Raw genomic sequence first — 27,158 nt, forward strand, 5'->3', positions numbered from 1 at the left:
GCAGAGAATCAGGGTCCCCAGTCTGCTTGGGGGTCTGGGTTGCACAGCCGCCCTGTGTCAGCAGGGGATCCACTTCTGCACTGTGTAGAACAGACTTCCCTGTGCACTTGCCCAGAATCAAGGTCAGGTGGCACTGCCACCCTGTGTGGGCGTGTGGTCTGGTGACATGATTGTGCACTGGGGGGAACAGATTCCCGGTATCCATGTGCCCATGTGTGCGCCCAGGTTCTAATTCCAGTAGCGGAGCTGCAGCCCTGTGTGAGGGGTGGGTCTAGCAGTTCCTATGGCACTGCAATGAGCCTATGGGGAGGGAGATGGGCTCTGTGACTCACAGAAATCTGCAGCCGGGATGTCTGGATTCTTGGTGTCTGTGGGTCTGCAGCTGTGGTCGCAGGTCTTTGTCCTTAGTGTTTGTAAAGTCCTGGTTTGCATCTGAGACCAGATTAGGTGGTGATGAGGCTAGGATCCTAGTCTCAAACAGTTCTGTTTTTCAAGACGGTATGATCTCTGTGCCTGTGCTGGCTGCCCCTGGAGTGTCCACGGTAGCAGCGGGGTTTCGCTGTCTAAGACTGCCTGGTTTGGCAGCCCCTTAGAAGACCTGCAGCATCTAACTGTCCCTATTTCACTCACACACACACACACTCACATCCACACACTCCTCTATCACTCCCTCACTCTCTCACCCTACCTTCTTGCTGGTGGCCATCTTTCTTTCTTTTCCTCATCATTGATGTTTCTATCTTTCTCTTCCTCTCCCTTCCTTTCTGAGATCAATAAAATAAAATTTAAAAAAATTTCCATACTATCCAAACTAATCTATACATTCAATGCAATCTCTATTAAAATAACAACAGCATATTCACAGATCTAGAACAAATATTCCAAAAAGGTATGTGGAACCAAAAAAGACCCAGAATAGCTGCAGCAATCTTGAGAAAGAAAAACAAAATTGGAGGAATCACAAGACCAGATTTCAAGTTATACTATAAAGCCACCATTATCGAAACAGCCTGGTATTGGCACAAGAACAGGCATATGGATCAATGGAACAGAGTCCCAGAAATCGATCCAAGCTATTATGCTCAATTAATATTTGACAAAGGAAGCAAGGACATACAGTGGAGTGAAGACAGCCTCTTCAATAAATGGTGTTGGGAAAATTGGACAGACACATGCAAAAAAAAAAAATGAAACTAGACCACCAACTTACACCATAAAACAATAATAAACTCAGGGAGATGCCGAAACCAGTTTGGCTCAGTGGATAGAGCGTCGGCCTGCGGACTGAAGGGTCCTGGGTTCGATTCCAGTCAAGGGCATGTACCTTGGTTGCGGGCACATCCCCAGTGGGAGGTGTGCAGGAGGCAGCTGATCGATGTTTCTCTCTCATCGATGTTTCTAGCTTTCTATCCCTCTCCCTTCCTCTCTGTAAAATATCAATAAAATATATTTAAAAAAAAATAAACTCAGGAAGAGGATCCAAGATGGCGGAGTAGGTAAACACCTAAACTGCTGCCTCTCACAACAATTTCAAAACTACAACTAAAAGACAAAATGTCTATCACCCAGAACCACGGGAAAGCTGGCTGAGTGGAAGTTCTACAATTAGAAGGAAAGAGAAAAGAGCATTGAGACGTGCACAAGCGCTGAAAAGCTGAGGTACAGAGATGAGCGAATCGGGCTGGCGGTGGGCAACTGGGAGCGCTGCTTTTTTCAACCTGAAGGAAGACAAGCTCCCAATTACTCCAAACTCCAGTTTCTGGGGAGAAGCGGGGGACCCAAACTCCTACAGGGAGAAGCTGGACTGTCTGCCATTGGGTTGGAAAGTGAGGGTGGCTTGCTTGCAGGGCTGCGTGCAGGAATAATTGTTTACTGCGCTGGGGTGTGGGACGCGGGGATGTGGTCAGAGACGCAGAGCCAGCTAACTGGCAGCCATCGCTGTTTGCCACGCCCTAGCCTAGTGACGCCCTGAGACCCCGCCCCGCACAATCTACAAACCCACCCAAGCTCCAAGCAGCGGCTTTAGCATATGAATGGCCTGCCCTATCGCAGCTTAACCTAGCAAACTTGCAGCCCAGGTCAGACAGCTCCAAAACCTCCAAACCCCAAGCAAAAAGGAGAAAACTGTAGTTCTTGCTGCAGCTCCTGCTGGGTGGCCTCAGACAGTAGCTGACCTGCACCCCATTGGAGATCCAGAAGCCAGTGTACCTTGTGGAAAGTGTGAGACACCAGATTTCAACTCCTCACATCCATAAGTGACACATTCAAGAGGCAGACTCAGTGAGCACCAAAGCCCCACTGAAACAAGTCCTGCACCATAAGCGTGTCTCCAGCGCAGCAGTTCTTCCATTATAGACACAGCGGGTCCTCACAGCCAATTGGCCTGGAGGTCAATTCCTCCCAGTGTACCAACAGCAATCAAGGCTTAACTACACCAAGACTTTGCACTCAGCCCACAAAGGGATGTACCAAGAGCATCCACCTCAGGTGATTGGGGAGGCTGAGCTACTGGCCCCTATAGGTCACCTACCACACAAAGCCACTCCATCAACACAGGGAAGCAGCAAAATGCAGAGACAAAGAAACATGTCATGAATGAAAGAAATGGAGGAAAGCAAACTACTGGATGACATAGAGTTCAGAACCACATTTATAAGGTTACTCAAGAATCTTCTAAAAACCGCTGAGGAACTTAGTGAGACCTTTAAGGATCTTAATGAGAATGCCAAAAAAAATGGAAAAGGACCAGTCAGAAATTAAGTATACACTGTCTAAAATAAAAAATATACACAAACTCAACTGTGGATTAACGTACCCCAAGAATCAAACCAAAGATCTGAAATATGAGGAAACAAAAACACCCAACCAGAAAAACAAAAAGAAAAAAGAATCCAAAAATATGAAGATCGTGTAAGGAGCGTCTGGGACAACTTTAAGCGTACCAACATCCGAATTTTTGGGGTGCCAGAAGAAGAGAGAGAGCAAAATATTGAAAACCTATTAGAAGAAATAATGACAGAAAACTTTCTCTACCTGGTGAAAGAAATAGACTTACAAGTTCAGGAAGCGCACAGAACCTCATACAAGAGGAATCCAAAGAGGACCACACCAAGACACATCATAATTAAAATGCCAAGGGCAAAAGACAAAGAGAGAATCTTGAAAGGAGCAAGAGAAAAACGGTTAGTTACCTACGAGGGAGTACCCATACGACTGTCAGCTGATTTCTCAACAGAAACTACACAGGCCAGAAGGGAGTGGCAAGAAATATTCAAAGTGATGAACAGCAAGAACCTACAACCAAGATTACTCTACCCAGCAAAGCTATCATTCAGAGTTGAAGGTCAGATAAAGAGCTTCACAGACAAGAAAAAGCTAAAGGAGTTCACCACCACCAAACCAGTATTATATGAAATGCTGAAAGGTATTCTTTAAGAAGAGGAAGAAGAAGAAAAAGGTAAAGATAAAAATTATGAACAACAAAATGACATCAAATACATAGCTACCAACAAGTGAATCTAAAAATCAAGTGAATAAAAAATCTGAAGAACAGAATGGACTTGTGAATATAATAGAATCAGGGACATAGAAAGGGAGTGGACAGACAATTCTCAGGGGGAAGGGGGTTTGAGGGGTGGGGGAAGAGATTGGACAAAAATCTTACACCTATGGATGAAGACAGTGGCGGGGGGTAAGGGCGTGGGGTGGGGAATCAGGTGGAGGGGAGCTATGGGGGGAAAAAAAGAGGAACACCTGTAATAATCTGAACAATAAAGATTATTTTTAAAAAAAGGATAAACTCAAATGGATAAAAAACTTAAATGTAAGTTGTGAAACCATAAAAATCCTAGAAGAAACTACAGGCAGGAAAATCTCAGACACCTCCAGTAGCAATATGTTTACAGATACATCTCCTAAGACAAAGAAAACTAAGGAGAAAATAAACAAATGGGACTGCATCAAAATAAAAAGCTTCTGCACAGCAAAAGAAACCATCAACAAAATGAAAAGGGAGCCCACTGTATGGGAGAACATATTTGGCAATGTTACATTTGATAAAGGCTTAGTATCCAAAATATATAAGGAACTCAGACAACTTAACAAAGGGAAGACAAACAATCAATGAAAAAATGAGTAAAGGACCTAAATAGACATTTCTCCAAAATGTACGTACAGATGGCCAACAGACATATGAAAAAATGCTCAAAATCACTGATCATTAGGGAGATACAAATTAAAATGACAATGAGGTATCACCTCACACCTGTCAGAATGGCTACCATCAAGAAATCAACAAATGACATGAGCTAGAGAGGCTGTGGAGAAAAGGAAACCCTAGTACACTGCTGGTGGGAATGCAGACTGGTGCAGCCATTATGGAAAACAGTATGCAGTTTCCTCAAAATATTAAATATGGATCTGCCATTTGACCCAGTGATCCCACTTCTAGGAATAGATCCTAAGAAACCCAAAACATTAATCAGAAAGAATGTATGCATCCCTATGTTCATAGCAGCACTATTTACAATAGCTAAGATATGGAAACAGCCCAAGTGCCCATCAGTAGATGAGTGGATAAAAAAGCCATGATACATTTATACCATGGAATACTATGCAGCGGTAAAAAAGAAGGATCTCTAACCATTTGAGACAGCATGCAGGGACTTGGAGAGTTTTATGCTGAATTAATATTTGACAAAGGAGGCAAGAACATACAATGGAGTCAAGACAGATTCTATAATAAGCCAGTCAGAGAAAGACAAGTATCACATGATCTCACTCATATGTGGAATCTAATGAACAAAATAAATTGATGAAAAATATAGATCCAGAAACATAGAACCACAGAACAGACTGTGGAATCTCAGAGGGTGAAGGTGGGGGAGGATGTGTGGGTGGAAAGTGTTCAGCCAAAGACCTTGTATGCATATATGCATAACCCATGGACATAGACAATAGGTTGGTGAAGGCCTGGTGTGGGGGTCTAGGGGCGGTAGAAGGGGTCAGTGGGGGGAAAAGGGGGATATATGTAATACTTTCAACAATAAAGATTTGTTTAAAATTCCAGAGAATGCTGGTGGCAGAAAGTGATGAAGGAGTGAACAGGTTGTAGTCAGGGAGGAGCCCAGCTTGTGTGTGGATCAGGTTAGCTCTGAACGGGGACAGAGTGCAGAAACAAACACCTGGCTACTCTTTAGTTTCCTGTCTTTCAGATCCTTAATTTTTCTGCCTTGAGGACATAGTTTAAGCATATTTTGTTTCATAGAGAGACCTAAAGGCCCTAAGTATCTGACAAATTTTGCTAATTGTTATTTTCCTCCAATAATTATAACTTATGTCTTCACATTGGGAAGCATTTATAGATGGGGTGGGTTTATTGTTGTTCATAAGGAAATAATACCATAATTCACAAATAATAATACAAGAATAAAAAATGGAAACCACTGAGGACATCAAACAGTGGAGGGGCCTAATCTGATTAATGTTTTAAAAGAATAGTCTTAAACTAGTATAAGTTGATTATCTCTGCATGACAAATTACTCCAAACATATTGGCTTAAAACAACACACATCTGTTATCTCATAGTTTCTGTAGGTTAGAAGTTTGGAAGCAGCTTAGCTGGGCGGTTCTGATTCAAGGGCTCTCCTGAGGTGACCTTCAGGATGTCAGCTGGTTCTTCACCAGGAGTGGCAGCTCCACTTTCAACCTCACTTCCGTGGCTGCGCAGGATTCAGCTCCTCACCATGTGCTCCTCCCCATAGGGTTGCCCATATTTTGGGTTCTTTCTCCCTCCAAAGTGAGCGATTCAAGAGACAGTGGGACCAGGATGAAGGCCATGGTGTCTTTTTGTGTCATAGCCCATAACCTCTCACATGGTCCCTGCTTTATTCCATTCATTAGAAGTGAATAGCTAAGCTCAGGCCACACTTAAGAAGAGGAAAACTTAAGCTCCACCTCTTGACAAGAGGAGTATTAAAAACTTTAGGGGAATCAGGAAGAAAACTTAGGGATGGGAACTCTATACACTCCAAATCATTATATGCGCATTTGTGTGTTTATTATGCCTGATTCTTCTCATCCTCTTAAAGTTTGTTCATGGTTTTCCATTGCCTGCTCCCTCAGACAGAGGCTAATGTCATTAGCATGTAATTCAAAGCATTCGAATATCTTGCACTACTTTCCAGCTTTTTCTCTCAGGGCCCTTTTCCCTTTCCTGTGGATCAACAGAACTGAGCCATTCCTTATTTCCCAAATGCCCTTTGCTTCTTGTTCCTTCTCCCTCAAACACCCTTTTCTATAATCTCAACTTCCTCAAATCCTGCCTACCTGCTAAGTATCTGCTCAAAAGCCATTTCTTCCAAGAAATAGCCCCTAACCATCTCAGCCAGAAATAAGATCTTCCTCTTCTGGGTTTCAAGAGAACACCATCAACACTTCTCTCAGAGCATGTCATTGTTATCCATGTACTACTTCAATGATCTATATGCATGTCATATCTCCCCTGTTGGATCTGCAGCCCTTTGATGGCATGGATGGGTCACATTCACATCAGTCTTTTTGTTCCCCCCTTGGCACCTAACCTTCATCTAGAAGTCCCATAAGTATTTTTTCAGTTTATTTGCCTTATGAGGACACAAATTATAGCAAAAAAAAGGGAGGGGGAGAGTTTTACAATCTTTGGTGTTTTTCTTTATGATAAAGTGATTTAGCAAAATTTAAAAAGGCAAGACGTTGTGGGTGTTTGGAGAATGGGCTGTAACAGAGTAAGGATAGATGTGGCCAGGTTAGTTCGAGGCTATTGCCGGTGACTCACTGAGACCTCATGGAAATCTGGACTAAGAAGGTGGCAGTGGAGATGCGAAATATGGATAGACTGAAGGTATGCTTTTAAAGCAAAACTGGTACAGGAAGTACTTTTGGATTGGATGGGGAACAAAAGTTAAGGATGACTTCCTAGTGATTGGTCTTGGTAACTGTGTAGCTGGTGGCCCCATTTCCTGCAGAAGGACCATGTTGGGGTACTCACAGAGATGCTGAGATGCCCCTGGGGAAACCCAATGGTGAGGTCAACGGGCAGTTGGGTCACTTAGATACACAGATCTGGAGATCAGAGATGATACAAGGGTTGGAGATACAGGTTTGAGAGTTCTCAGCATATAGATGATTTTGAAGGGGTGGGAAAGATGAGACCCCCTAAGAAGAGAGTGGAGGTCTAGAAGACTCCAAGCCTCCATCCCCAGGAACTGAAATGTCTAGAGAAATGTTTGGGGACAACAGGGGAAGAAGTCTGAGAAGGAACAGCTGAGGCAGTGGGAGGCAAATTAGGCAGGTGCAGTGCTGCGATGCAGAGGAAGGATCGGATTTCAAGAGGGTCAGGGCTATCCGTGCTGATTAGTGTTGGAATATCAATCAGAATGAAGACACAGAAGTGCTCTTTGGATATGGCAGAAAGGTTGGCAGTGGCAGGTGTTGTTCAGTGGCATTGAAGAACACAGAAGAGTGGGCTGATGCATGAATGGAAGAGGAAGGACTTAAATATTTGGGTATTTATAATGCACTCACTGGGTAAGACCCGTCAGACCCCCTCTGTCTGGCCTCCTGAGCCTTTCACAAATGTGTTCACTTCAGCCTCAAGCCTGCCTTAACTGCACTTACCAACAGTCTCAACTTGGATGTTTTGTCAACAGCATCCTAACTGGCCTCCCAACCCCTGCTTTGCTCCCTGGCAGCCAGAACAACCTTCTAAAATCCCTACATATGATCATGTCACCCTTGTGTTTAAAAACTTTCAATGGCTACCTATTCTCATGGGGATAAAGTCCACATCTCTTGCACTTTTTTTAGGTCATCTGACTCCTGCCTGTCTCTCAGGCATTTCTCCCCCCCGCTCTTTTTCTGGTCTGCACTCCAGCCACTTACTCTCACTATCATCTTTATTTTCTCTGCTCCGCCCTATTCTCTTAGGACTCCATGTTCAAGCCTGAAGTCTCAGCTTCAATATCATTTCCCTAGAGAGGTATTCCTTGACCTCTCTGTGAGCTCAAGCCCCTGACCCTCTGCACTTTCCCTATCATAAGAGACAGAGTTTCTTTTTTCCGACATTAGCACTAAATTGTGTCGATGGTTTACAGCTCCATCCCAGCACATGACACCGAGAAGTTGTTCCCCAAATGTTCCTCCAATGGATTAAGTGAAACCAACTTTTCATTTCCATGGAAATTTCCACGAATTTTTCTTAAACAGGAAATCATCCTAAAATGTTTTTAGAGTATTTATTTTAAGCAATGAAAGCTAATTTGGACATTTTAGAAAGGCTTTTAAAAAACAAGTCAATCATATTTCAGGAGGCAAGACCTATAGACCCAATATGCTAAATCACTGCGACTTACAGACTGGAGGTAATGCTTTCATTAGGGGTTGTTTGTTCATCCATTTAATGAGTAACCTTTTGATTGAGGGAGAGGTGAGTTACATAAGCCCTGCTTCTATACGAGCAATTGCTTATACATATATTAATTTGCCTGCTTTCAATTCAAGCACTATTTTATAAAAGGAAATCCAAGAGTAGAGAAGGTAGGAGTTTAACAGCCATCCAATCTTTGCAACACTTCAGAAAGCACATGGAAATGAACCCTGCAACAAGCCATCAGCAGGGCATTCATTCATTAACTTAATAGATTTCATTTTGTGACTAGGAGCTAGAGTCACAGGCTTCCACCTCCAGCCACCTGTAAGACATCTCCGCAGGCCGGTTCCGATGGCACCTCCAATTCTGTGAGTCCCTATCTGAATTCAGGATGGCCCTTGCAGAAACCTGCCTTCCTCCATCCCAGGCACACAGGCTGCAAGTCTCAGCATCTTCCTGGCCCACTCAATAGCCACCCCCTACTCCCCTGCCATGGCTGCTACATTCTCTGGACTGAACCTCAATCTTAGAGCATCTACCCCAGCCCCTTCTTAACCCGTTAACTCTCACTGAGGCCTCCTATCTTGCATTCCCACCTCCAAGTTCCCCAACATAAGGCCTCCCCCTCAGCTATGGGGACACAGCACCAAAAACCCAGATATGATCTGTCACTCCCTCAAAGCAAGCAAACCAAAAAAAACCCCCAAATGTTTCCTGCTCATCATAGCAACTAATACTTACTGAGCACCCTACTGTGCGCAAGATCCATGCTAAGGAGTCTAAATCCTTCCTAATAGCCCTCAGTTAAAAACCTAACTCCTTACTCTGGCCCTGCCTGTCTCCTCTGCTTCATCTGAGCTGCCTGGTGCCACTTTCAATGGCCTTTGTGTTCCAAAGACACATAGCAAGCAGCTCTGCTCTCCTACAGTGTTCTCTCCTGGTCACAGCTTGCTTGACTCCTTTTGGCATATGACTCAGAAAAGCTTTCTCTGATCGCCCAAAGTTGCTCTCTCCTATTATCACAGAACACTAGCACTTGTTATTATTTTATTTGTTCCCCTCATTCAGCTCCCTGCGTAGAATGTAGCTTCCCTCAGGACAAGGACCATGTCCAACTTGTTCACCAATGAGCTCCAAAAGTAGCATAGAGTCAGGCACTTAAATAAGTTGCATAGAGTCAGGCACAGGTAAATAAACAGTGCCCAAAGGAATGAAAGAAGGAATGAATGAAACCTTCTTGGGGAGCCCTCCAGAAACTATCCTATTACTAGTATCCAGCGCTCTTGTCTCTAATGCCCTTACAGCATCCAGATCAGAGGATGTTAACATCTTTGTTCAAAATTTCCATGAAGTCTTCAAGCTCTTGCTTTTGGACCTCCTACTATGTGCTGAGAACCATGCTATGGGCTTAAAAAGCATCATCTCCATTATTCTCAGCAGCTACCGCAGGAAGTAAGCCCTCTTTTCTAGGGCTGCATTATGACATTTGTGGGCTCTAGGTACTTTGGCCTTCATGGACCCTTCTTTCATAAAGAAATATTAAAAATTATATATTATACTGCATTAGTTCTTCATACCAATTATACATATACTAATGTAATCCAGGATGGATTCATTGTCATAATAGTTATTGTTCTTCTCATTAAAAAAAAATTAAAACATTTTCGTGGGCCCTAGACCCTGTGTCTGATAAGTCAGCCCTGCTATGGGGCCAGTTGTCCTATGAGGAAACGGATGATTTCAAGACTAAAAGACACAGGGAAGAAGTGGAGGGGACGCGAACCCAGGCCAAGCATGATTCTAGTAAAAAACTTCTAACAGGCTGTGCTCTAGGGTCACAAAGGAAGTTCCCTAGGTTAGCACCTGGATCAGCGTGCCTGGGGCAATTCTCGGTGCCCCGCCCCCGCCTCGCCCCCCCCCCCCCCCGCCTCGCCCCCGCCTCGCCCCCGCCTCGCCCCCGCCTCGCCCCGCCTCCCTCTTGGGCCGAGGCGCATGGCCGCGGGAGGCCGGGCCGCGGGGCCGCGCGTGCGCTCTCTCGCCCCGTCGTGCGCATGCGCCTTGGCCGCTCGCTCGCTCCCGGGAGAGCTTGGCGGGGGCCGCGCCGGGCGCCATCATGGACGAGGAGTACTTCGTGAGTGCGGCCGAGCGGGGCGACGAGGCGGAAGGCGGCCAGGTGAGGGGGCACCGGGCGGCCCGCCCCCGCCGCGTCGGCCCCGCGGTCACCTTGTGGTGCAAGCACAGCGCGCCGCCCTGCCCGTCGCCTTACACCCCGGCCGGCGGGGCCCGCCCCTTACGCCCCGCCCGCCAGGGTCACGCACGCGGCGTGTCGGCTCCGCGCCTGCACTGGCGACCAGCAGGGTGGGGGCAAGGAGCGGCACTCAGCCGTGACACGAGGTGACCCCCAGGTCTCTTGCCTCCATTACCACTGTATCAAACTGCCGGCCACCCACGTGGTCCCGATGGGCCGAACTTAGTGGTGGGTGGTGTTGGGAGCATCCTGTCCTGAAGTTTGCACATGGCACCTTCGAGGCCCAGAGTGTTGGGCCAGGGCCTCGCCTAATAGCTCTCGGCGCTTGCGCTGGAGGCAGGCAGAGCTGGGCTGCGCCCCACTGACCCGAGAGCCTCAGCCACTATCGCAGTTCAGTCCCACCTACAGGGCTCGCACTGATGAGAGGGGGTGGACCAGCCGTGCTTTGCACTGTTCTTCCAGCTGGCACCGCTGTACCTGCTCAGACGAGGGGAAGAAGGTCAAGAAAGGTGAAGGGATGGCATGAGCCGAGTTTTGGAAGATCTTGCTAGGTCCATTTTTGTGACTCATATCCTGTTCCCTGGGGACCGAGCTTGCTGATGGTGGGAGGCAGGGAGATTTGAAGTCCACATGGTGGAAGAAGCTAAGAGCAACTGAAATGCGAACATTCAGTCTGGCTTTAGGTAGCCCATCCAGAGGTGAGACTGGCCAGGTGAGCAGCTGGAAGGTTGAGGGCATGCTAGAGCTTGGATGTGTCTTCTCAGTGAGACGGCCGTTTGGCGGCTTATGAAAATAACAGGCCCTGGCCTGGTGGCTTGGTTGGTTAGAGCATCACCCAGCACACAAAAAGGTTTTGGGTTTGATTCAGGTAAGGGCACATACTTAGGTTGAGGGTTTGATCCCATGTGGGGGTGTGTACAGGAGGCAACAGATCAGTGTTTCCCCCTCTAAAATCAATAATAATAATAAAAATATTCTCAGGTGAGGGTTAAAAAATTAAAAAATTTTAAAAGATGCCTGTGGCATCATGTGAAAGGTGATTGAGAGGCAGGAAGGAGGCCGAGCCCTGAGGGGAATGTTGGTTCTGTGACACCCACAGAATAGGGAGGGAAAGATGGAGCGAAGGGCCACACAGGACTGACAAGTGGGAGATGGAACTGTGGGGATTAGTGAGGGAGGAGAAATTGAGGATGCCTAGGTTTGTGGGCTTGGGGTAACAGGTAAATATGGAACCTTGTACTAAAATATGGGTTTTAGGAAAAAGGTGAGGTCAGTTTTGGATCAAATGAGTTTGGAATACTGGTGGGGCATCGGAATGGACATGAGAATACACTGTTGAGTACTTGAGTCTGGAGAGAAAGAGATAGGTATCCATCCATCAATTGATTGATCCAGGCTAAATTCTAGATTTACGGGTAGGGAGGTGGTATGGTCTCAGAGAAGATGTAGGAGGAGGGAAGGGGGTCCAGGGTAGAAGCCCAAGACTCATACATGAGGAGGAGCCTCAGAGTGAATCCGGGCTTCCTTCACAGCCTTGTTCAAGGCTCCCCGTCAAACATGGTCTCAGAGGGTGGGCTGACTTCTCTGTAAAGGCCACATGGTATTTTAAGCTGTGCAGGTCTCTACAACCACTCAACTCTGATCTTCTAAGGGGAAAGCAGCCATAGATACTATGTTGTTAAAAAATGGGGTTGGCTGTTGTTCCAATACAATTTTATTTACAAAAACAAGAGGAGGACTAGATTTGGCCCTGGGCCACATTTGCCAAGTCTGGCCCAGCTCTTGCCCTACATAGAGTCAAGTTACACGGAGGTTGGTCTCTCCGACTAGTTTGTGAACGCCTTTGGTGGAAAGAGACACCTTGTCTTACATGTTCCTAGGTTCCCTGGTGATAAGCACAGTGCTCTCAGCACACAGCAAGTGTTCAAAAGCACATGCTTGTTCATTAGGACAACAGAGTGAAAGCTGGACAGACCTCGGGGTCATTGGGTCCATGGTTATCACATCATCATGCTGCTTTGTCCTAAGACTAGGGAATGTGTTTACAGTGGTTTCCAGGTAGAACAGGGACTAGAACCCAGCCAGGGCTGCTTATACGATGCAAGTCTATGTTCTTTACTTTCTAACAGCAGATTGGCGGTGTATGCCTGCAAGAATCACTGTTGCCTTAACCTCGTCAGAAAGCATGAAATGGCAAATACATAATAATAGTAAAAACAGTAATAGCTAATGTCTACTGAACTCTCACTAAATGTCAGGCACTATGTTTGGCTCTTCCAAAAATTAGCTGTGCAATCTTCACAACAGCCAAGTGGGAGTAGGTGCTATGATGCCCTTTGTTTGTTTAACAGGGAAGGTTCCCAAAGATGAGGTGGCTTGTGGTGACTGCATGTACAGGTTCTCCAGGGTAGAGGCCAAGACAGACCCCCTTGGTGTGATTCTGGATCCCATTTTCTTAGCCACTCATTACTGTCCAGCCCACTCCCTGAGAGTCCCATGGAAGTCACATGTAATAATGTATCGTGTGTGGAGTAATTTGAAGGGGACAGTGTGAGAGAGACTTGTGAGGTTACAGGAGCTTGTGTTAATTGAGAAATGACCACCAGCAGGAGGAGGAGTATGCCGAGGGGGAGGATGACGCTGAGGTCCAGCAGGAGTGCCTCCACAAGTTTTCTACCCGGGACTACATAATGGAGCCCTCCATCTTCAACACCCTCAAGAGGTATGGATGTGAGAAGGGTTATTTGTATTGGGAGGAGGTGGCGATAATTTAGAGAAAGTTTTGTAGTGGACCGGAAGGTGACCTGTAAAAGTAAGAATGCTGTGATATCAGACAGGAAGGCTTCTAGGGGTCCCCTCCACACTGTATAACCTTAATAACCTGTCTTCCTCCTTATCTGCCTCCCTGCTGTCATCGACCCCCATGCCCATCTACCTTCATTTTAGTGAAAGAGTTTACTTTTTCTAGGTACTTTCAGGCAGGAGGGTCTCCAGAGAACGTGATCCAGCTCTTGTCAGAGAACTACACTGCTGTGGCCCAGACTGTCAACCTGTTGGCCGAGTGGCTCATTCAGACAGGTGCTCTGTGGGTGGCCCCTGTCCTGACTGCTCATCATCTTCCCCCCCTTTTTCAAAGACCTTTGGGTCATTATAATGCTGATAAATTGGAAAGCTTCTTTGTCTTCCTGGTTTTTAAGACTTAAGTAAGACAGAACTGAACTTTCCTACCCTTGTCTTTCATTTGGTAACTGAGGTTTACAGATAGCCCGCTACTGTGATTCTCATTGAACTGTTACACGGTGTATATTCAGGGTGTCATTTCAGAGGCCCATGAGAGCAAACAGCAGATGGTGGACAGTTTAGGGCTGAATATGATTGTGGCTTTCAGCGAATGTGATCAGAGTAGAGCCTCCTGTCAATCACGGAACTGGCTGTGACGACACAGTAAGACTTCCTGGAAACAAGTCTGTCGTCACTGTCACAGTGGTTAGACACAGTGTCTCTACTGGCTGGCATCTGCTCCCTCCTCCTGTGCAGGGGTGTGCCTTTCTGTCCTCCTGCCTGTCTGGTTTGGTCATTTGTCCTTATCCTTAGCGAGGTTTGAAGATATTATCCTGTCCATGTAGAAAGGGTAGAGCATCCTTGTGTTCTGCTCTGTACTCCTTTTGGTTTTTAGCATTGAATAGGATTACTAAATAGGAATTTTTAAAAATTGATCCCAAATCCTCAGTTGTCAGAAGCAGTTCTCTGATATCACGTATAGACTGGAGCTATTTTCTTTAACAACAAATTGAGAGGTTTTCGTTCTCTCTCAGGTGTTGAACCTGTGCAGGTGCAGGAGACTGTGGAGAATCACTTGAAGAATTTATTGATCAAACATTTTGACCCCCGCAAAGCAGACTCTATTTTTACTGAAGAAGGAGAGGTGAGGGGCCTTTTTTCTTTTTCTAATACCAGTTCCTAGGGTCTTTTGCTAATTCCATGTGCACAGTGGAGTGTGGCATGTTATATAAGAAATATAAGAGTTAGGGACTAAAATCAGGGTGTGAGCCAAAAATTGCATCGAGTCCGAATTGCCCTTTAAATGCCACACTTGGTCTAGTGGGGAGAGGCACACAGGTACCAGCTCCAGAGAAAACAGCAGATTCCCACCTCCCATTCCATGCTACCTCTACGCGCCGGCTCTAAGGTGGTGTGGCTTGTTCATTTAGGTCCTCCAAAAATAAGATGCCAGGGCTGGATTAGTATGTGGGGAAGATGAGTAGTGGCTGGAGGAGGCTGCAGGAGCTGTGAGGCAGGTCTGATCCCTGAAGACAAGAGGGAGGGCAGGTAGGTGGGGTCTCAGACGATAGTATAGTTGTCAGAAAGTTTCAGCAATGTCAGAGTCTGCAAGCCACAATCACCTGTCACAGGAGCCCTCAGAGCCCTGCCACCCTCAGTGTCTGGGAGCAGCCTGTGGGCAGCTCAACCTTGGCACGGAGGGCTGGTGGATGCAGAGTGCAGCCCTGGCAGCCACGCAGTAGAAGAGCTGAGAGCCACATTCCCATGGCTGCTTCACCAGTGATGGGCAAAGCCATCTGTGCTATTTCAAGTTGCCTTGTCCTCTGTGCCCAGGCACACAGCTGATTTAGCAGGAAGCATTTGTGCGTGTGATGCTTCTCCTGTGAGCATGCTTCTGTGGGACTCGGAAGTCTCCAGGAAGTGCCTTGGCTTGTCCTGCGTGGAGTTGGCTCTCCCAGAAGCTGTGAGTGGGCGTTCAACTCTGCCACTCAGCTGCCCGTGTGGCGTCAGCTGCTCTGGGACTGTGGGGCCACATCCAATGCTCCCAGGGCTCTACTCTGCAGTTGAAAATATCCGTGATTGTTTAGTCAGCACAGTCTTCACTAAGCTAATGCTGGGCCTCACCTCTCTCTGTCTGTCTGTCTGTCTGTCTGTTGGCAGACCCCAGCTTGGCTTGAACAAATGATTGCACATACCACATGGAGAGATCTTTTCTACAAACTGGCCGAAGCCCATCCAGACTGTTTGATGCTTAACTTCACTGTTAAGGTAGGAAGAGGGCCAGAGGTAGAGAAAGACAGAAGTGTTCATGAGCAATGGCTATCTTTAAGGATGGTTAGTGGGGGGTTCGGGGCGGGGGGGTGTGATCTTTCTCCTTTGAGAGACTGCATTTGCTTTTTTGCTAAAGGCCTTCATCGTTTTACTTGAGTAAACCTTACATGAGAAAGAAAAGCACAGCATTTGTATGTGTGTTATTGGGTCAACATTTCTGGGGTTTCTAGGATTTGGCAGAAACATAGAGTCCGTTGTGTCCCAAGGGGGCTTTTAGGACTGCCTGATCTGTCTCCTCCATCTTACAAAGAAACCGAGCCAGGTGTTCGGCTTGGGCACAAACCTAGTTAGAGGCGGAGCAGGGTCAGAGTGAAAGTGTGTGACTGAGTCCAGTGCTTGCTTGTCCCATCTCACCACGAACACTGATAACAAGCCAGCTTGCTATGAAATATGTAGCCACTACTTGTTGACACTCTGTTTGGCTTCTTCTTTTTGTGTTGTAGCTTATTTCTGACGCAGGGTACCAAGGGGAGATAACCAGTGTATCCACAGCTTGCCAGCAGCTGGAGGTGTTCTCTAGAGTACTTCGTACCACTCTGGCTACAATTTTGGATGGAGGAGAAGAAAACCTTGAAAAAAATCTTCCTGAGTTTGCCGTAAGTTCTCAATTGATCTCAGAGTGGAAGGAGGCGGCTGGGTCGAGCATTTCCCATGTGAAATGCCCCTTCCTTTAGGGGACACCCCGGCCAAAAGCTCCTTCCACAATGACAGCTTCCTGCAGGAGGACAGAGTCATCTGCTCTTTACTCTGCGTTTGTCATTGCTGTAGCATGAAACCTCACACTCTCTCCCTGGAATTTTTCAGAAAATGGTGTGCCATGGGGAGCACACATACCTGTTTGCCCAGGCCATGATGTCCGTGCTAGCTCAAGAGGAGCAGGGCGGTTCCGCCATGCGCAGGATCGCCCAGGAGGTCCAGCGCTTTGCCCAGGAGAAGTGAGGCGGTGTCTGTGATAACCGGGTCCCACTAGATGCCCCAGTAGACCCCCCCATTGCCCTGCTTCCACAACCGAAGATTCCAGGCCCTCTTATCGGGTCACACAGCAGCCTGCCTTTGACCCCCAAGCTAGAGAAGTCAGGGAAACTTCAGGACGTGGGGAGGCCTTGCTTCCTCAAGTGTTGCTTTGTTGAATAATTTGTTAAGTACTTGATGATTGTTCAACTCACTGGATTTTTGAACCTGTGTTTCATATATTGGGATTTATCAGTTGTAAATAAGAATAGTCTTGGAAGTGGTTAGTCAGTAGACTAATTATTGGGGTTGTCCATATTGTAGAATAAGATTAGCTCTTATTGTCTTTATTTTCTACTGGTGGAGTCTTAACAAGGTATTTAGAAAGTGAGTGGTTCCTTCTAGAAAGTCTACGAGCTGTGTTGGAACCCTTCCTTCCCAGTAGCTCCAAGTGTTGTCTCCTGGGTCAGTTAGTGAGTGTACAGTGAAAGCAGGACTAGGAAAAAACAGGGATCCCAGCCGTCAAAGCATTCACTGAGAAAAAGGGAGGCTGGGAGGGGTCATTAATGATGTATTCTCCCTTACTGACGATGAGATATATGATTGTTTTCATCAAGAGGCCATGATGCCAGTCAGATCACGCTAGCACTAGGCACGGCTGCCTCCTACCCGAGGGCGTGCCAGGCCCTTGGGGCTATGTTGTCCAAAGGAGCCCTGAATCCGGCTGACATCACAGTCCTGTTCAAGATGTTTACAAGCATGGACCCGCCTCCTGTTGAACTCGTAAGTGCCTTCTCATTTTAACAGTGAAGCAGGACCCCACAGTGCCGACTTGGAAGGGGGATCTTGGAAAGTCTGTGTTTCTCTTAATGCTCTTACATCAGTGAGGACAAATTCCTGTTGAAATGTTTCTGTGCATTTCCTGGTCCCCCCGATCCCACACTAAGCCCACACACTGAAGCAGCTGCTGGGTGTGCGCCACTCACAGCCCGCCACAATGAGAGCAAGTGGACTTACCTGCCATGTTTCCGCGTCCCTTTCCAACTTGTCATGTGTCCTTCCCAGATCCGGGTGCCAGCCTTCCTGGACCTGTTCATGCAGTCACTCTTTAAACCCGGCGCCAGGATCAACCAGGACCATAAGCACAAGTACATCCACATCTTGGCGTATGCGGCCAGTGTGGTGGAGACCTGGAAGAAGGTGCTGTTAAGGACACAAGTGACCCACTTCCTCCCGGCGATTATTTGGGGATTCTGGCTGCAAGAAATCATGAGCCCGTGTAGTGTCAGAAATGTCTTTTTTAGTGTTTATTCATAAAATAGTCGAAGTGTCAGAAACAGTCTCAAGAAAATGAACACAGCATCTCTACTACTTATTCATACTATAGTTTAAAGTTTGTGTGACTAAAGAATGAGACCTTAAAAAAAAAAGAATGAGATCTTTTTCCTGAGCCACACACCAGTCTCCTTGGTTTTCAGTCTCTCTGTAATGTGTGCCTGGGGAGGGTGACATTTAAATGTAAATGGACCCCTGAATTCAGAGTAGGGAGGGGCCTTTGCAGGGAGAGGTGGCCCATAGCTGATCACCCCACTGGCCAGCTATGTGCTCCGTGGGACTCACCGACGGGGGTGGGGGTGTTTTCAGAACAAGCGAGTGAGCATCAATAAGGATGAGCTGAAGTCGACGTCAAAGGCAGTCGAAACCGTTCACAATCTGTGTTGTAATGAGAACAAAGGAGCCTCTGAACTGGTGGCCGAGCTGAGCACACTCTACCAGTGCATCAGGTAAGCAGACAGCTCCGTGCTCACTTTCATCACTCTGGGAGTAGTTCACTCAAAAACCCTGCAGAAGCTTCAGAAATGTTCACTCATTTATTTTTTTTTTTTTGTATATAGAGAACTTTAAACTGAGTTACAAAAATTGATTTGGAGAAAAGGGTCTATTTATGGTAAAAGTTAGACCCAACAACTATGCCAATTACATCAATAAGAGTTCACTAGAAATGCTTATAAATGGGTGTTCTCTTAGGCACTTGAGTCTTTCCCTTTAGCCTGTGCTATAGGGACAAGGACGGGGTTTGCTAAATAACAGTGAACCTCAACCTGGCCCCCAGCTCCTGCGGGGCTCCAAGGATGCTCTCCTGTCAAGCAGGGAGGAGGTAAAGGAGCCGAGTGCTGAGCGAGGGTTCTTCACTGCGTGTTGGCAGGGAGCCAGCTCATCTCTTACTAATGGGTATCTCCCTTGCAGAGAGTATCAAAAAGGATTGATGAGATAGATTGAGCTTGTTGTCCTTGTTTTTTAAACCTTTCTGTTTGTTGTTGAAAAAATTTTGAAAGGTAGCATTGTGCCTTGTTACCGGCAGGTTTCCAGTGGTGGCAATGGGTGTGCTGAAGTGGGTGGACTGGACTGTGTCAGAGCCACGGTACTTCCAGCTTCAGACTGACCACACCCCGGTGCACCTGGCGCTGCTGGATGAGGTAGGGGCTGGAGAGCCATACACAGCACACAGTGGTGCGTTGACTAAAGGGAAACGATTTGATCATGGGCTAATGCATAAGAACCACAGTTCGTGCCCCTAGCATCCCATTGGCGTCGAAACAAAACAACATTGAACAAAACATTGTACCCGGACCTGCGGCACTGTCCGTCCTTGCGCCGTCTGTGCCTGTGTTTCTAGCACATCTGTACAGTGAACTCAGGACATTCTCATCAAAGCAAGTTGTTTTATTTTTATTTCCAGTTGCCTCTCCCTTTGTCAACTGTCAGTTGCATGTATTCATGCCTCTGTTTAGACTTTATTTCTATCATTATTAAAGCAAATAGAAAAAAGCATTTTTTCTGTCTTTTGTATGAAAAAAAGTTAGCATACCTTGCTGCCTATCATCCACTTATATTAATATATTAATTTGTATATCATTTATTGCTATCAATAACTTTTCTGTTGTCCCTAAAAATTATATTTGTTTATTTTTTTAATTTCAGAATTTTTTTAAAAAATTCTTTATTGTTGAAAGTATTACATATGTCTCCTTCCTTCCCCCCTCTCTTCACCTCTTCCAGCCCGCCCCCAGACCCAGGACCTCACCGCCCCATTAATTGTGTCCATGGACCATGCATATATGCATACAAGGTCCTACTTCCCACCCACCCATCTTCCACCTCCTTCCCTCTAGATTCTGCACTCTGTTCCATGCTTCCATGTCTCTGGATCAATTCTGTTCATTAGTTGATTTTGTTATTTAGATTCCACATATGAGTGAGATCATGTGATACTTGTCTTTCTCTGACTGACTTATTTCACTTAGCCTGATACTCTCCAGGTCCCTCCATGCTATCTCAAAGGGTAAGAGATTCTTCTTTTTTTCTGCTGCCTAGGTATTCCATGTTGTAAATGTACACAGCTTTTTTTATTCACTCATCTACTGATGGGCACTTGGGCTGTTTCCACATCTTAGCTATTATAAATTGTGCTGCTATGAACTAGGGGTGCATACCTTCTTTCTGATTGGTGCTTCAGGTTTCTTAGGATATATTCCTAGAAGTGGGATCACTGGGTCAAATGGCAGTTCCATATTTCATTTTTTGAGGAAACTCCATACTGTTTTCCATAATGGTTGCACTAGTCTGCATTCTCATTAGCAGTGTGCTAGGGTTCCCTTTTCTCCACATCCTTACCAGCATTTGTTGTTTGTTGATTTGTTGGTGGTAGCCATTCTGACAGGTATGAGGTGATACCTCATTGTCATTTTAATTTGCATCTCGATGGTGATCAGTGACTTTGAGCATTTTTTCATATGTCTCTTTGCCATCTGTATGTCCTCTTTGGAGAATTATCTAGTTATATCCTTTGACCATATTTTAATTGGATTGTTTGTCTTCCTTCTGTTAAGTTGTATGAGTTCCTTATATATTTTGGATATTAACCCTTTTTCAGATGTATCATTGCCAAATATGTTCTCCCATTAAGTGGGCTCCCTTTTCATTTTGTTAATGGTTTCTTTTGCTGAGCAGAAGCCTTTTATTTTGATGTGGCCCCAATTTTTTATTTTCTCCTTAGTTTACTTGGCCCTAGGATATCCTATCTAATATCCTATCTAATAAAAGAGTAATATGCAAATTGACCATCACTCCAACACACAAGATGGCTGCCCCCATGTGGACACAAGATGGCTGCCACAAGATGGCCAGCAGGGGAGGGAAGCTGGGAGGGACCAGGCCTGCAAGGGAGGGCAGTTGGGGGCGATCAAGCCTGCAGGGGAGGGCAATTAGGGTTGACCAGGCCGGCAGAGGAGGGAAGTTGGGGGTGACCGGGCCTGCAGGGAAGGGCAGTTGGGGGAAACCAGGCCTGCAGGGGGAGGGCAATTGTGGGGACCAGGCCTGCGGGGGAGGGCATTTGGGGGGGACCAGGCCTGCAGGGGACGGCAGTTAGGGGCAATCAGGCTGGCAGGGGAGCAGTTAGGCATCAATCAGGCTGGCAGGGGAGTGGTTAGGGGGTGATCAGGCTGGCAGGCAGAAATGGTTAGGGGCACTCAGGCAGGCAGGCAGGTGAGCAGTTGGGAACCAGCAGTCCTGGATTGTGAGAGGGATGTCCGACTGCCTGTTTAGGCCCAATCCTACCGGGATCGGGCCTAAACAGGCAGTCGGACATCTCTCGAGGGGTTCCAGATTGGAGAGGGTGCAGGCTGGGCTGAGGGACACACCCCCTCCCCCGTGCACGAATTTCGTGCACCGGGCTTCTAGTGTATCCATATATTGCCATGAGAGATGTCTGAGATTTTGCTACCTATGATTTCTTCCAGGATTTTTACAGTTTCACGACCTATATTTAAGTCCTTTATCCATTTTGAATTTATTCTTGTGTATGGTATAAGGTGGTGGTCTCGTTTCATTTTTTTTGCGTGTATCTGTCCAATTTTCCCAACACCATTTATTGAAGAGACTGTCTTGACTCCATTGTATGCTCTTGCCTCCTTGTCAAATATTACTTGAGCATAATGGCTTTTGTCAATTTCTAGGGTCTCTGTTCTGTTCAGTTGATCTATTTGCTGTTCTTTTGCCAGTACCAGGCAGTTTTGATTACAGTGGCTTTGTAGTATAACTTGAAATCTGGTATTGTGCTTCCTTCAACTTTGTTCTTCTTTCTCAAGATTGCTGAGGTTATTTGAGGTCTTTTTTGGTTCCATGTAATTTGTTGGAGAATTTGTTCTATATCTCTGAAATATGTTGTTGGTATTTTAATAGGGATTGCATTGAATCTGTAGATTGCCTTGGGTAGTATGGACATTTGAATGATGTTAATTCTACCTATCCATAAACATGGTATATTCTTCCACTTGTTTCTATCTTCTTATATGTCTTTTTTCAATGTCCTGTAGTTTTCTGAGAATGGGTCTTTTGTCTCCTTGATTTAGTTTATTCCTTAGTATTTTAAATTTTTTGTTGCAGTGGTAAATGGGATTGCTTCTTTAGTTTCTCTTTCTGAGAATTAATTATTGGTGTATCAAAAAGGCATTCATTTTGGGGTGTTTATTTTGTATCCTGCTACATTGCCAAATTCATTTATTAAATCTAGAAGTTTTTGGTGGAGTCTTTAGGGTTTTCTATGTACAATATCATGTCATCTGCGAATAATGAGAGTTTTCTATTTCTTCCTTTCCAATTTGGATGCCTTTTATTTCTTCTTGTTTGATTGCTGTGGCTAGGACCCCCAGTGCTATGTTGAATAAGAGTGGTGAAAGTGGACATCCCTGTCTTGTTCCTGTTCCTATGGAAAATGGTTTCAGCTATTGCCCGTTGAGTATGATGTTGGCTGTAGGTTTGTCATATATGGCCTTTATCATGTTGAGATATGCTCCCTCTATTCCCACTTTGCTGACGGTTTTTATCGAAAATGGGTGTTGGATTTTGTCAAATGCTTTTTCTGTGTCTATTGATATGATCATGTGATTTTTGTCTTTCAATTTGTTAATATGATGTATCACGTTTATTGATTTGCAAATATTGTACCAGCCTTGCATCCCCAGAATAAATCCCACTTGGTCATGGTGTATTATCTTTGTAATATATTGCTGGATCTGATTTGCTAATATTTTTTTGAGGCTTTTAGCATGTATGTTCATCAGGGATATTGGCCTGTAATGGTTTTTCTTTGTAGTGTCTTTACCTACAATATGAGTATTGCTACTCCAGCTTTTATTTTCTTTTCCATTTTCATGGAAAACATATTTCCACCCTTCTTCACTCTCATCCTGTGTGTGTCTTTGGTTGTGAGATGGGTCTCTTGTAGACAGCATATAGTTGAATCATGTTGTTGTATCCATTCAGCTACCCTATGTATTTTGATTGGAACATTTAAGCCATTTACATTTAAGGTTATTATCGATAGGTACTTATTTATTGCCATTTTAATTTTGCATGCCTAGGTTTCTCTCTCTGTTTCTTCTTATTACAGCAGTCCCTTTAGCATTTCTGGTTTTTGGAATTAGGATAATGCTGGCCTCATAAAAAGAGCTTGGAAGTGTTCCTTCCTCTTGAATGTTGTGGAATAGTTTGAGGCCGTGGTCGGCAAACTGCGGCTTGCAAGCCACATGCAGCTCTTTGGCCCCTTGAGTGTGGCTCTTCCACAAAATACCACGGCCTGGGCGACTCTATTTTGAAGAAGTGGCGTTAGAAGAAGTTTAAGTTTAAAAAATTTGGCTCTCAAAAGAAATTTCAATCGTTGTAACTGTTGATATTTGGCTCTGTTGACTAATGAGTTTGCCAACCACTGGTTTGAGGAGTGTAAGTGTTCTTCTTTGAATGTTTGGTAAACTCCCCTGTGAAGCTGTCTGGACCTGGGCTTTTGTTTGCTGGGAGTTTTTTGAATACTGCTTCAATTTCCTCAGTTTTTATTGACCTACTCAGGTTTTCTGATTCTTCCTAATTCCGTTTAGAGAGATTGATTTTTTTTCTAGGAATTTGTCCATTTCATCCACATTGTCTAGCTTGTTGGCATTTCTTGTAATGTTGGCTTGGTGTTGATATACTCCTTTTGCCCTTTTTTGTCCGGGAAGGTCTTTATTTTGAATGATAGCCTTGCTGGTTATAGTAATCTTGGTTTCAGATGCTTGCTTTCCATTACCTTGAGTACTTATGGCCTGTGGAGTGTCTGATGAGAAATCAAGTGTCAGCCTTATAGAAGCTCCTTTGTAGGTAACAATTTTCTTTTCTCTTGTTGCCTTTAAGATTCTCTCTTTGTCTATGATTTTTGGCATTTTAATTATGATGTGTCTTGGTGTGAACCTGTTTCGGTTCTTCTTGCTTGGGGTTTTCTGTGCCTCCTGGACTTTTTCCTTTACCAGGTTGGGGACCTTTCCTACCATTATTTCTTCAAACACATTATCCTTTTCTCCCTTTCTGCCACATCTGGCATACCTGCTACTCGAATATTGTTATGTTTCACGTTGTCCCACCACTCTCTTAATCATCCTCCTGTTTTTACATTGTCTTTTCTTTTTGGTTCTCTGATTGAGTCATTTTTCAACCCTATCTTCTAATTCACTGATTTGATCCTCAGATTCCCCTAATCTGCTGTGTATTCCTTCCAGTTTGTTCTTTATTTATGCTATGTCATTATTTCTGTTTTCATAGTTACTCTATTTTCTTTCATGCTGTTGAGCATCTTTACCATCATTACTCTATTTCAGATACATTTCTTATCTCTGCTTCATTTATCTCTTCTTCTGGAGAATTCTCTAGTTCTTTCATTTGCGGGTTGTTTCTTTGTCTCCCCATTTTGGCTGCCAGTTTTGGTTTGTGACTACTAGTAGGTATTAGGTAGATCTGCTACACCTCCCAATCTCTAGTGCAGGACAGTGTCAAACTCCATGTCTGACTAATTAGATCAGGCAAAGACTCAAAGCCTCCAGACACCGCCTATGCCTATAGACCAGGGGTGGGCAAACTTTTTGACTCGAGGGCCACAATGGGTTCTTAAACTGGACCGGAGGGCCAGAACAAAAGCATGGATGGAGTGTTTGTGTGAACTAATATAAATTCAAAGTAAAGGAGCGGAGGGAAGAGCAAGAGAACCGGATAGAACAGCCGGATCCGGCCCGCGGGCCTTAGTTTGCCCAAGGCTGCTATAGACTGATAGAATTACTACTAGAATTGTCCTCAGGCAATGGTTCTCAGGATTGGTGAGAGGTTTTTGTTTTGTTTTGTTTTGTTTATGTATTGGGTGGGGCAGTTGCTTCTGCCTGGAGGCTAATTGTTATTCTCAGTCTCTTAATGGGCCTGTGGGACAGGGTGTTTTCCAATATGGTGGGTCAACTATATTTCCCTCAGGCCAGGTCACCTATAGCAATTGTCTGTGTGAGAAAGATGTCCTCTGCTGCTTGAGAGAGTGATTCAGCCCAGGAAACCAGGGTTTCTGCCTTCTGAGCTCTAACGTCAGAGCTCCTGATCCTGGCTTCTGCTTGCACAGCTCCAGTCGACTCTGCCCTCCCTCTGCTGGAGCACAGGGTGGGTGGCTCCACAGGGAATTTTGTGTGTTGGCGCTTTAAGAGGGTGTCTGCATTTTCTAGCAGACAGCAGCTCGCTGCTTCTCACAGCCAGATGCTTTGTGGGTACCCTTCTCAGTTCTGGTGCTCTCTAATGGGGATTAGACCCAAGAGTTCTTAGTGGCAGCCCCCACAGCTGAGATATCTCTCCAGAACTTTAGTTGCTGTCTGTGTGAGCACAGCCAGCCCTTCGCGCCTCCGTCCCTCCTACCTGTCTCTATGTGTCTCCACTTTCGGTCCTCGGTTATCAGGGTTCTCTCCAGCAAGTCTTCTGTTGATTATTCAGGAAGTTTTTCTGTATTGTAGTTGTAATACCAGTTTGGTCCTGGGAGTATGTCCGTGCAGCATCCACTTACTCTGCCGCCATTTTTAATCTCCAAAGTAAGTTATTTCTATCCTAAACCAGGGTTTTCCTTGTGAGGACGGTTCATTGACGGTGTAGATGTCTGTGTTTTTATCAAGTGAAGCCAGCTGACTGGCTGGGCTGAGTGATGGGGACCACAGTTGTTAGGATAAGCTGTTTATTGGCTGTGACAGTGACAGTGGCTGTGTGTGCTGGTGATGAGCCCTGGGATCAGCCCTCATGCTCAGCTGGGCTCCCTTGGCCTGTTTACAGATCAGCACCTGCCACCAGCTCCTGCACCCCCAGGTCCTACAGCTGCTCGTGAAACTTTTTGAGACCGAGCACTCCCAGCTGGACGTGATGGAGCAGGTAAGCAGGGCGGGGCTGCCAGGTGGCCGAGGAGAGGGCTTTCTCTAACTGATTTCTCTGTTCACTCTTGTAGCTTGAGTTGAAGAAGACCCTGTTGGACAGGATGGTACACCTGCTGAGTCGCGGTTATGTACTTCCTGTTGTCGGTTACATCCGAAAGTGTCTGGAGAAGCTGGACACTGACATTTCTCTCATTCGCTATTTTGTAACCGAGGTCAGCAACACATTTGTTTCATGTTCCCTACTGTGTACACTAACAGTGTCCTTTCTGGATTAATTTAAGTGTGTTTTGTACCTAACCCTGAGAACTGTGCTTCCTGGTAACCATGCCGATGATGGTGACATAGATACCTGTTTCCTCCTACACGCTGCAACTGTACTGTTTACCTGCATTGCCCCTTGGGTCCTAGGGTCACTGGAGAGCAAGACGCTGGGTGGGGAGGGTGGTTTTCTCCAGACAGACTGGCATTCCATCAGCCTGTGGTGCGAGGCTGCTCGCAGGCATGGGTGCGGGAGCAGTGACCTGCTGTCCTCTCCTTGCAGGTGCTTGACGTCATAGCTCCGCCATACACCTCTGACTTCGTGCAGCTTTTCCTCCCCATCTTGGAAAACGACAGCATCGCAGGCACCATTAAGACTGAAGGTGAACATGACCCTGTGACAGAATTCATAGGTAGGCTGGATGGGAGTGTCCCCCTGCTAGTTTACATGTCATGTTTTACCTCCTGGTTCTGACCTGTGTTCCTCCTGTTTGTAAAGTTCACTGCAAGTCCAACTTCATTCTGGTAAACTGACCCAGTACCCTCCGGAGCAGAAGCGAACATTCCAGACCCGGGGGGGAAACGCCTTCCAGACCAAAGGGGCTCAGTCAGCACCTCGGAAATGCGTTCTTGGGGTGAATGGCATTTTAAAAAAAGAAAATGTGAGCAAGATAAGTGGAAAATTGCTGTTATGAGTGGTCCCTCGCCTTGTCAGTTCTGTTCACAGTATTCTCTCCCCCAATAGGGCCTGTGTTCAGGTTACCTCTCGGGATGGGTGGTGGGAATTCAGAAGCTGAGACACTTAAATCAACTGCTTGCAAAGCTGACTTATGCTTTCTCACAAGAACCTGATTAGTTATTTCATTTCATTGTTTTAATTTCCCAAGGACAAATAAAAACCTTCCTTTTGAGTTGGAAAGTGTAGAC

General features: G+C 45.7%; 1 protein-coding gene across 2 annotated transcripts; it reads left to right on the forward strand.

Moving 5' to 3' along the window:
- The first annotated feature begins 10,449 nt into the window (after positions 1-10,449).
- Positions 10,450-27,150, forward strand: NELFCD (negative elongation factor complex member C/D). Of its 2 annotated transcripts, none has more exons than XM_080685041.1 (15): positions 10,450-10,581; positions 13,263-13,378; positions 13,625-13,734; positions 14,472-14,581; positions 15,598-15,705; positions 16,212-16,364; positions 16,573-16,703; positions 17,337-17,502; positions 17,785-17,919; positions 18,364-18,503; positions 19,082-19,196; positions 25,876-25,971; positions 26,045-26,185; positions 26,515-26,644; positions 26,731-27,150. In XM_080685041.1, exons 1-15 carry the CDS (start codon positions 10,522-10,524, stop codon positions 26,763-26,765), a joined length of 1,746 nt encoding a protein of 581 aa, XP_080541167.1. In that variant the 5' UTR covers positions 10,450-10,521; the 3' UTR covers positions 26,766-27,150. The 2 variants fall into 2 exon arrangements, with proteins under 2 accessions (XP_080541167.1, XP_080541168.1); XM_080685042.1 differs by having other exon boundaries at positions 10,466-10,581; positions 13,266-13,378.
- The last annotated feature ends 8 nt before the right edge of the window (positions 27,151-27,158 follow it).

This window comes from Plecotus auritus, assembly GCF_963455305.1.
Source record: "Plecotus auritus genome assembly, chromosome: 8".
NCBI classification, from domain to species: domain Eukaryota; kingdom Metazoa; phylum Chordata; class Mammalia; order Chiroptera; family Vespertilionidae; genus Plecotus; species Plecotus auritus.

Coding starts and splice junctions, on each gene's coding strand:
- NELFCD (XM_080685041.1), top strand. CDS start 10,522: ATGGACGAGGAGTACTTCGTGAGTGCGGCCGAGCGGGGCGACGAGGCG. Junction 17,920..18,363: donor TGGTGGAGACCTGGAAGAAG/GTGCTGTTAAGG, acceptor GGGTGTTTTCAG/AACAAGCGAGTGAGCATCAA. Junction 19,197..25,875: donor ACCTGGCGCTGCTGGATGAG/GTAGGGGCTGGA, acceptor GCCTGTTTACAG/ATCAGCACCTGCCACCAGCT.